Source organism: Danio rerio, chromosome 8, assembly GCF_049306965.1.
Source record: "Danio rerio strain Tuebingen ecotype United States chromosome 8, GRCz12tu, whole genome shotgun sequence".
Lineage (NCBI taxonomy): Eukaryota > Metazoa > Chordata > Actinopteri > Cypriniformes > Danionidae > Danio > Danio rerio.
Genome location: NC_133183.1, coordinates 56,171,333 through 56,182,454, shown reverse-complemented (window position 1 = coordinate 56,182,454; position 11,122 = coordinate 56,171,333). Strand labels below are relative to the sequence as shown.

The following is an 11,122-nucleotide window of genomic DNA, read 5'->3' as shown; positions in this document are numbered from 1 at the left end:
TCATAGTCTGATTATGAGTGTTTTAAAATGAGTTTACAAATACTTGAGTTTTAGGAATATGACATAATTCAGATTACATATAATCAGCTACTGCCCAGCTCTGCTTATGCAAGGATTATGTTTTTTTTAGTTCAGTAAACAATCAAAAGCGAATAGAAAGTCCCAAAAGTGAAAGTGTGTACGAGAGAGGAATCAAAATCTTTTATTACGAGTGGAAATTTAGGATGGCTGAACTTATAACCGGTTTCTGAAGCTGAGTGCAAACTGCATAAAGAGAGAAAGACGGAGAAAATACACACTCACGATAATACGGAAAACAATTGTACACCGAACTTCTGAAAGAAGAGGACAAAGGCAAAAACCAGGAAAAATATATTCGGAGATTTCCACACCCACACCACTAATTCAACATAATGGATCTCCCAGACATATCCTCTGTGAGTAAATCTTTTTTTGAGAGTTTTAGCTTTTTTATAACTTTATAAATTTATAACTGGAAAAGCAACTTACCTGATTGAAATAAGTATCAGTAGGTTATAGCTGTATAAAAACTCATGAAAGTTTGTCTGACGCATTCGCGTGCTTATGAATGGAAGTCTATGGGAGGAAAAGCCCAGTGTGACCACAGCTTTCAACAGCCATGTTTAAGGGCACTTTACACTCTATTAGGTACACCTGTCCAACTGCTCGTTAAAGCAAATTTCTAATCAGCCGATCACATGGCATCAACTCAATGCATTTAGGCATGTAGACATGATCAAGACGATCCACTGCAGCTCAAAATGAGCATCAGAATGGTGAAGAAATGTAATTTAAATGTCTTTGATCGTGGCATGGTTGTTGGTGTCAGACGGCCTGGTCAGGAAACTGAGGCTACAATTCAGACAGGCTCACCAAAATCAGACAATAGAAGATTGGAAAAAAACATTGCCTGGTCTGATGAGTCTCTATTTCTGCTGCAACATTCTAATAGTAGAGTCACAATTTGGCGTCAACAACATGAAAGCATGGATTCATCCTGCCTTGTATCAACGGTTCAGGCTGGTGGTGGTGTAATTGTTTAGGGAATATTTTCTTAGCACGCTTTGGGCCCATTAGTACCAATTGAGCATCGTGTCAACGCCACAGCCTACCTGAGTATTGTTGCTGACCATGTCCATACCTTTATGACCACAGTGTACCCATCTTCTAGCAAGATAACGTGCCATGTCATAAAGCGCGAATCAACTCAGACTGGTATTTTGAACATGACAATGAGTTCACTCTACTCAAATGGCCACGACCGTCACCAGAGCTCATTTTAATAGAGTACCTTTGGAATGTGATGGAATGGGAGATTCGCATCATGGATGTGCAGCCGACAAATCTGCAGCTACTACGCAACTAATGCTAGCAAAAAATCTCTGAGGAATATTTTCATTACCTTGTTGAATCTATACAACGAAAGATTAAAGCAGTTCTGAAGGCAAAATGGGGTCCAACCGACCCGGTACTAGTAAGGTGTACTGCACCTAATAAAGTGGACAGTGAGTATAAGTGCAGTACAGTAAACCGTAAAGATTTTGTGTTTTTATTTATCAGTTCTGGCATAAAGATACTTCAACATTATAAATATGATTCTCAAGAAATATTTAAATTGAATTTTACTCTTAAAGTAACAGCTTGATTCTTCTGTCCATATATTTTTCATGTTTTTGTAAGTGTAATCTGAAATTGTACTTGTTTAATGGTTTTAATCTTATTGATGCGTTTATCATTTTGTCCTCTTAGTGAAGTAAAGCTTCATCACTAACAATTTTAACCCTACAGATTAAATCACCCAGTCGACCTGAGATATTTGAATTTGCGGGTATCCCAATGATCAGCTACTTCACTAAGAACTGGGAAAAGTTGAAAAACTTTCAAGCAAGACCTGATGACATTCTAATCGCAACTTACCCCAAAGCAGGTAGAGCACTGAATTAAATTTTTTTTTGTATATTATGTGACCACTAAGCCCCTGTTAAAAAAATGTGATCAGGTTTTTTTGTTTTTAATAAAGTAAAAAAAAAAAAAAAAACGAATAAAGCAAGTATTTATTAGATTGATTAAATTTGCCAGAAAAAAAACTTGGAGCCCGTAATGTAGCGCCAGGTGGGACATAAGATGCTTTTTACTTTCAGCGAGGTGCAGGTATCATTTTCACATCCTGCGCATGTTGTTTAAACAGCATACCTGTATGCGTTTGCACTCATTGGAACACCTATTTGTTGTGCTGGTCTGAAAAGGATGTTTGGTAAGGTGCATTGTTGTTGTGTTGCTATTGTGGTTTAAACTGAAACAGACAACACTATAAGCCAGTTTAAAGCTGGTCTAAATTCAACAGCACAGCTTTTTGTTACTGTTTTTTTACATTAGTGATAGGCTGGTCAAAACCCGCATACATAATACTTATTACAAACCCGGGGATTCACAGCAGCACACAAAAATCTCTAAATATGAAAATGTCAAGGATTAAAATTTAATAGATTATTGTAAATATAAAAGAAAAGTATTTCATCAAGTGTAACCGAACTATTCAAACCTGTAAATCCTGTTATAGTTTGCATATATTGTTTTTGTTTTTTTGCTTGTGTACTGTATATACAGTTGAAGTCAGAATTATTAGTTTTCCTGAATATTGTGTTCCCAAACTTTTGGTTAATTGAAAGTTTTTCAACACATTTCTAAACATAATAGTTAATTTCTAATAACTGATAATATTTTAATATTATAATATATAATATTTTACTAAATATTGTTCAAGATACTAGTATTCAGCTAAAAGTGCAATTTAAAGGCTTCAATGGGTTAATTCGTTTAATAAAGCAAGTTAGGGTAATTAGGCAAGTCATTTTAACTTGTTTGTTCTGTAGACAATTTTAAAAAAATGTTTTAGGGGGCTAATAATATTGACCTTAAAATGGCTTAAAAAAATAAAAAACTGCTTTTATTCTAGCTGAAATAAAACAAATAAGAGTTTCTCTAGAAGAAAAAAAAATATTGTAGGAAATACTATGAAAAAATCCTTGCTCTGTTAAACATCATTGGGAAATATTTAAAAAAGAAAAATTACAGGAGGGGGAATATTTTGGACTTCAACTGTATATGTGTATAAGACTGCTTCACTGCCTGTATTTGTTTCTATACTTTACTCTTTTTCTAGGCACCACTTGGGTTTCTTATATTCTAGACCTTCTGTATTTTGGCAAGGTTGACCCAAATGGCCAATCCTCCCTGCCTATCTACATGAGAGTGCCATTCCTGGAGTCTTGTTTTCCAGGGATGCCATCAGGTCAGAGACTACAGTATAATATGTTACTGCTTTATAAAATTCTTAAATTACTTATTACTCACTTTTTCACAGTTTAAATATTATAGATTCAGTGTGTTTTCTGACATTTTTGTGATGTGAGATTTAAATTCTCTGCTTTGTACAAAATAAATATACATTATATCTGGGTTTCATAAATCAGAGCCAGCATTCTGTTTTAGTCAGAAATGAAAGCACATGTGAGGCAAAAGTTTCCCGAGCATGTACACTGAAGTGCTGGATTCATTCTGCATTAGTGTGTATGAATACAGTGGTTCAGGCTGTACTCACACTAGGTACAGTTGCCTTAAACCGAGCCAAAGCACGCTTGTCCCCCCTCCCGTCTCCCCCGACGGCCCGCACTCACACCATATCAGGCCTCGGCACGCTTGCGTCATCGCTGCTGCTCTGTTCAGTGAGAAGCGCTGTCACTCAGCAGCACAGTGGAGATTTCTCTAGTTATATCGTTTCAGTCGTTTGATATGCAGTGACATGCAGTCAAATATTTCGCCAAACAGTCCTTAGGGATGCGGTGACACGCAGTCAGATATTTCGCCAAACAGATCCGCCACTTTTGCCGCTCATAAACAATCATAATGTTCTTGTGCTGCAGGAATGTGGAGATTTGCTGAAGGCGCGCAGTTGTGGTGCAGTGAGGAGTTCTCGTCTTTAATAAACTACGGCAGTTTGCATTTACTGAACAGTAAAGATTAATGAATCCATATGAAACTGTCCCTTAAAAGTCACGTCTCGCTTTCAGTTTCGGGCTTTGGCACGTTTTGCACTCACACACGCGTACCGCGAAAAAAAGCCTGAGTGAACTGCGCTCAGGCCCACCTCTTCCAACCGGGCCAGGGCCGGCCAAGTAAACCGTTCTTAAGCCCGATTCAGCGCACTCACACTTCTCAACCGATACGGGAAACGGGCCTGGGCACGGTACAGTTGTCATAGTGTGAGTAGGCCCTCAGAGTTGACTCCAGCTCTAAAATTCCTTCAACTCTTAGAATAACTGGCAAAGATTTTATTTCTATGTAAAAATATGTTTTTGGCATGATACCTTAAATTCCCCTTACACTTTTTGCCTATTTCTTTCAGAAAGGGAAAACTTAAATTTAAATATGGAGAATTAATTAATGAGAAAGCACAGTTGTTGTTGTTGTTTTGCTATTAAATGAGTGTTTGTGAAAAGCTGGCCAAAAAACCCATCTACACACTCAGAAATAAAGATACGTGAGCTGTCACTGTGGTGTAACCTTTTCAAAAAAGTACACATTTGTAACTAAAGGGTCCATATTAATACCTCAAGGGTACATAATACCGCCTAAAAAGTACAAAAGTGTTAAAATTATTAGGTACTAATATATACTTTTGAGGTACCAATATGGTTTCTTTAAATACAAATGTGTACCTTTTAAAAAGGTACCACCCCAGTGACAGCTCGAGTACCTTTATTTCTGAGAGTGTACACTATGCTTATTACACACACAGGGATGCACAGCAGCACACGCATTTCTTTAAATATAAAAAAATTAAAAGGTTAAAATGTAAAAGATTATTGTTTTCTACATAAATATAAAAGCACTACCTCCTCCCATGCCTTCACCTCAGGGTGTTTTTGTGAAATTTGGCTCATTCTGTAGATGGTCTGCATGTGTTTTAACCTTGCACACTAGCAGATTTGGTTCTCACTAGTGAAATGATAAGTTTTTATGCTTACAATGTCCACCATGTAAATAGCAATTCACAATGAGAATTAATTAACAGAAAAGAAAATATACTTGAAAATGAAATCAATTTTAATTTTAATTGTTAAAATAATATTAACAATAACATATAATTCATTTAAAAACACATACAGTCATATACACTTATTGTTTTGTTTATTTTTGATCTGAGTTTTTGATAATTTATGGTTATAATGAATTTTGACAAAAATTAGCAAATGGAAAACCAAATGTACAAGGATTAGAGAACTAGTGAGCCAATTGACAGTCTTGTGCTGGAGTCAACTATAAAAATGTTTTTTTTATTTTAGACATGTTGATGCTTTATTAAGCAGAAAATTGTGTACATAAATCATTCGCCTGTGGCTGTCATATCCATAAACATGCCTCAAAATCCCACCCCTAACTCTCAGTGAGGGATAAGCAAATTGTAATAAAAATGACAATATATTTGCTGTGAGATACCTTTGGAAGCTTAGTTAGATGGAACAATAAGCGTGAATTATTGTAAGAATGAGTTTTTAAGTACAGCAATTCAAACTGTAGTTCTGCCAAACAACTAAAAAGTTATGAGTATGATGGTGAAAAACTGTACATTTCTAGTCAAACCATCCTTCTGCAATCTTATACCAAAAACGTAAATAAGGGCAGTATAAAAAAACCTTAAAAATGTAGGAGAGCGTTGCTATAATGTGATGGTACTGTATTGCAATATGGAGCAAGTGGAGTCAAGTTAAATCAAAAGTAATTTACAAATACTTGAAAAAGAAAATGAAGAGCTGTCACTGTGTTGTAACCTTTTCAAAAAAGTACACATTTGTAACTAAAGGGTCCACTAAAGGGAATGAAGAGAATTCTCTATGTTTACATTTGAATTAGTTACAAAATAACTGCATAAAATGATAAAAATATGAAATGATGAAAAACATATATTAATTGTACCCAGTTTAAATGTAAAATAAAGTTACCTGAGAGAGAAACGGGGAGAGAGAGAGAGACGAAGTGCAGTAAGTAGGCCTCAAAGAGAGCTTGATAGCAGTAGAGTCAAAGAGGCAGGAGAGGAGCGGAGCAGAGCAGAAAAAAAGGCCTGAGCAGAGTTTACCATCTATTTTGTATTTTTCCTGACTATGTGACCAAAGCCCAAATACTGAGAGATACAAACTGACCAATCAACATGTGACCACATCGTAAAACCCCCAAAGTCCATTTATTAACCAGGCGCTGATCTAATCAGTATCTGCCTTTGGACTCTGTATGGACCTTCTTAGGGCCTACTCACACTATGCCATCCGTACCGTGCCCAGGCCCGTTTCCCAGATCGGTTGAGAAGTGTGAGTGCGCTGAATCGGGCTCAAGCACGGTTCACTTGGCCTGCCCTGGCCTGGTTGGAAGAGGTGTGCCTGAGCACGGTTCTGGCACGGTACGCTTGTAGAGTGAGTGCAAAACCCGCTAAAGCCCGAAACTGAAAGCGAGAAGTGACTTTTAAAGGACTTGGTCATATGGTTTTATTAATCATTCTTACTGTTCAATAAACGCAACCTGCCGTAGTTTATTAAAGACTCAAACTCCTTACTGCACGACAGCTGCGCGCCTTCAGCAGACCTCCTCACGAGACCTCCACGAGAGCATTATGATTGTTTTTGAGCGCCAAAAGTGGCGGATCTGTTCAGTGAAATATCTGATTGCGTGTCACCGCATCCCTAAGGACTGTTTAGCGAAATATTTGACAGCATGTCACTGCATATCAAACCACTGAAATTATATAACTAGAGAAATCTTCACTGTGGTGAGCGAAAGCGCTTCTCACTGAACAGTGCAGCATCGATGATGTAAGCGTGCCGAGGCCCGATTGTGGTGTGAGTGCGGGCGTCGGGGGAGACGGGAGGGGGGACAAGCGTGCTTTGGCCCGGTTTGAGGCAACTGTACCTAGTGTGAGTACGACCTTAGTGTAAAACACGTTTTGCCATAACAAGTCAGTAATAAAACTGTTTTATTGGTCATGATAATTATCCTGCTTGAAGTAGCCATCAGAAGATGGGTACACTGTGGTCATAAAGGTATGGACGTGGTCAGCAACAATACTCAGGTAGCCTGTGGAGTTGACACAATGCTCAGTTGGTACTAATGGGCCCAAAGTGTGCCAAGAAAATATCCCCCACACCATTACACCACCACCACCAGCCTGAATCGTTGATACAAGGCAGGATGGATCCATGCTTTCATGCTGTTGATGCCAAATTCTGACCCTATTGTTTTTATAACAGTTTTTATCTATAAGCTAGTGTTGCACAAAACAGTGACAAAATTCACGTTTAGAAGATAAAATTGACATAAACATGTAAAGCTTGTAGTTTGTTACTTCCACCTAAATGTATCAACGTTTTTCATGTCACATACTTTAGTTGCTCACCAAATCTGGACCAATCAAATGCTCTTTAGTATCTGACATGCCCCGCCCCCTTAAAGACACTTATCATTTGCTATTCATTTGATGCGCTTAAGCTCAACCTCTTTCAATGGTAGAGCTGTGAGAAACCAAAACGCTATTGGATGTTTTTAAAAAGGGGATGTTCCACCCTCTCTTCGTTTTTCAGTTGAGATTGACAAACATTGAATAAAATTGCACATTTCAAAGCACATCAAGGGACCTTATAAACAGAATCTCATAAGGGTAGCATAAACTAGGTTAAAAGCAACGGGCCAAAAACTAAACCTTGTGGTACTCTGTATTGTACTTTTAAATAATTTTCATTTTTCATTAACAGCAACAACTTTATAATTGTCTGAAAGACAGGTTAGTTACATCAACATGGAAACTAGGCAAAAACAAAGGTTGAAATACATGCATTCATGAAACAAGGAGGAAGGAAAGTACATGGCACATGAAACCAGGGACATGCAAAGCAAACTGGAAAGTACACATTCAGTTGTGTCAACATTAAAATCAGTTTCATTTTCCCTTTCAGGCACGGAACTGGCTGATAACCTGCCAAATTCTCCTCGCCTAATCAAAACTCATTTACCTGTTCAACTTGTTCCCAAGTCCTTCTGGGAGCAGAACTCAAGGGTAATGTGTTAAGTACAAATGTTTAACTCCACAATGTGGTGTAGGCAGCAAGTAGAAGCTTTATAAATCTGTCATGGTATGATGTGAGTCTTGAACTACCAAATGCAAATCCATTGTTTAGAAATGTGAATTAAATTAAGGAATATTTAAATATTTCTATTATCATAATATCGTCGTAATAATATCGTAATATTCGTTTTACGTAACGTGACCATGACAAAATGGCGGATGAAGTACGTCCGAATTCCATTCATACTTTTCACATTCATACTGTATAGAACATACTTTTCTAACGGCCGAGTAGTACGTTTAAATTCAAATGCAGCACCTACTGAGTAGTAGGTGGTTTCGGAAGCAGCCTTTATGTTCATTTTGTCACAGTTGTTAAATTAGTGTGTTAGTGGGAATGAACAATAGGCTACATGTGTGTGTTAAACATTTAGGTGAATTACATTTGTTTGGGCTGGTTATATATTTGACAAAAAAGAGAAAATGTTGACTTCAGCGATGACGAGGCTTCATTTAAACAGCAGAAGATGCCGTCTGATAACAAGGAGAAAATTCCTTTACAGCAGCTGTTTTCCATCCTATTAGATCTTTTTTTTTTTTTTAATTGATCAGGAAGTGGAGCTGATCAACAACAATATTGGTTTAAAGATGATAAAAACAGGTAAAATAGATTAAAATTATCATTTCAAAGCTGTCCAAATGTGACTGTTTATGCGCATCAGCTGCCGACCAGAAAATCTTAGCATTCCCCTTGCAAATACACGCAAAGCACAATGGGTAATTTTGCGTTCTAAGAAAAAGGTCTATAGGCTACAACTAACAAGACTCAGCCACATAATGTGAGTTTGTGCTGCTTATGTAGTACAGTAATCAGTCCAAAAGCAGCATCAGCTGCTTACAGTGTTTGTGGCTGCGTCCGAAGCCGCCTACTACTCAGTAGGTACTGCATTTGAATTTAAACACTACTTGGCCATTAGAAAATCACGTTCTATACAGTATGAATGTGAAAAGTATGAATAGAATTCGGACGTACTACATCCGCCATTTTGTCATGGTCACGTGACCTACCTGTGTCAGTTGCATCACTTCACTCCCATTCATGAATTCTCTCACGGGGCATCATGGGATAGCGCAGGGTGCATGGGATGCACACCCCAGGATCTCAATGGAAGTAGTAAGTCATGCGGGTACTTCTCGCAAACTGATTTTGGAATTCTATGAATTCGGACTTACTACTCGGCTCGTATACTGATTTTAGCATACTATATAGTATGTAAGTGTGCAGTTTCTGATGCAGCCATGTGTGCGTGTGTGTTGCATGACTGAATATGTAGTCCATGGAATGGCAGATTTGTAGTTTGTATGAGTGTTTACAGGCGATCTTTCGTTCTTAGATCGCTGGTGATCATGACATATGATATAATAATATATCAGTTGTGTAATAAAGAAATTGGGATATGTCTTTTTTTTGTTCACTCATTCCAGGTGGTGTATGTAGCTCGGAATGCAAAAGACAATGTGGTGTCCTATTTTCATTCTGACCGAATGAACCACGGACAGCCTGAACCAGGAGACTGGAACACCTTCCTGGAAGATTTTTTGAAAGGAGAGGGTAAGTAGCATAACACTTGAAAATAATATATAGTAATATAGTAATAATCATAATATTTGAAAATGTAATGAAATCCTAGTAGATACAATGAGCATAATTAAAAATATCTATTGGATATGTAAAGTCATTAAACAACTAAATTTGGAGATGAAAAATAATAAAGGTATTACCTCTACATCAACAAAAAATGTACATTGTCTTGTAAACTGCTTGAAAAACCAATAAATATTGTACTGTGTGCATTATTCAAAATATTCACCACAGATTTATTGTTTCTATTTTGCATATAGTGGTGTTTGGTTCTTGGTTCGACCATGTCTGTGGATGGTGGGAGAAAAAAAAAACATATCCTAACTTACACTACATGTTGTACGAGGATATGGCGAAAGTAAGTTCAGTACAAAACAACCTCTTCAAGAAGCATCAAATCTAAATGAATGTTTAATGTGTATTTTCAATGGCTTGCTCAGGACATTAATGGCGAAGTAGAAAGTTTGTGCACTTTCTTAAAATTGTCACGTTCAGACGAAGAGAAGAATAAAATAATAAATAGCGTTCAGTTTGATGCCATGAAACAGAACAAGATGACCAACTACTCCACTATCCCAACAATGGACTTCAAGATCTCGCCATTCATGCGGAAAGGTTAATACACCACTGATTTCACCTATCATTTTTGAATTCTGTCCTTTAATTTACTTTGATCGCCTTTTTGCTTGTGTACCAAAAGGTAAAGTTGGAGACTGGAAAAATCACTTTACTTTGGCACAAAATGAACAGTTCGATGAGGTCTACAAACAGAAGATGAAGAATACCACTCTCAATTTCCGCACTAAGATTTAATACTTCTGCATTATTATTTAACCAGGATTATGTGTATGAATTTTTTATGTTTCAAATGATGAAAAAATTTCCAATTATAAAACGTGTCCATTTTAACTCACACGAAAAAATACTATAGTAGTTTACTATAAATATTATATCGTTTTTAAACCACACTACAATAAATACTTGTGCAACAATAACAAATAATTTATTTATTTGGTACGAATTACCCAATAAAATAAGTCTTCTTCAACTATAGGGTTTATTATGCCACAATTCACCACAGTTTACTGTAATATAATATACCACTGTATTCATTACATCAGTTTTTATCTGTTCACTACAATTAAAACTACATTATGCCGTAGCACTTATTACAAAGCGCTGAAAACACTATAAAATATAAAACATAGTACATTTTACTATAGTATGGATCAAAAACATTTTAGTATACTATAGTACTTTTTCATATGGCAATATAAAAAAAACAACTATATATATATATATATATATATATATATATATATATATATATATATATTAGTGCTGTCAAA

General features: G+C 36.6%; 1 protein-coding gene across 1 annotated transcript; it reads left to right on the top strand.

Moving 5' to 3' along the window:
* The first annotated feature begins 279 nt into the window (after nucleotides 1-279).
* Nucleotides 280-11,043, top strand: sult1st7 (sulfotransferase family 1, cytosolic sulfotransferase 7). Its single transcript, NM_001139481.3, has 8 exons — nucleotides 280-437; nucleotides 1,810-1,948; nucleotides 3,185-3,313; nucleotides 8,022-8,122; nucleotides 9,617-9,743; nucleotides 10,034-10,131; nucleotides 10,214-10,388; nucleotides 10,474-11,043. The coding sequence occupies exons 1-8, from the start codon at nucleotides 414-416 to the stop codon at nucleotides 10,584-10,586; spliced, it is 906 nt and encodes a 301-aa protein (NP_001132953.2). The 5' UTR covers nucleotides 280-413; the 3' UTR covers nucleotides 10,587-11,043.
* Nucleotides 11,044-11,122: the final 79 nt, after the last annotated feature.

Bases quoted from the DNA above. Each gene is read 5' to 3' on its own strand.
- sult1st7 (NM_001139481.3), top strand. From the start codon at position 414: ATGGATCTCCCAGACATATCCTCT. The intron at 1,949-3,184 runs GTAGAGCACTGA...CTCTTTTTCTAG, and splicing joins CGCAACTTACCCCAAAGCAG to GCACCACTTGGGTTTCTTAT. The intron at 10,389-10,473 runs GTTAATACACCA...GTGTACCAAAAG, and splicing joins CTCGCCATTCATGCGGAAAG to GTAAAGTTGGAGACTGGAAA.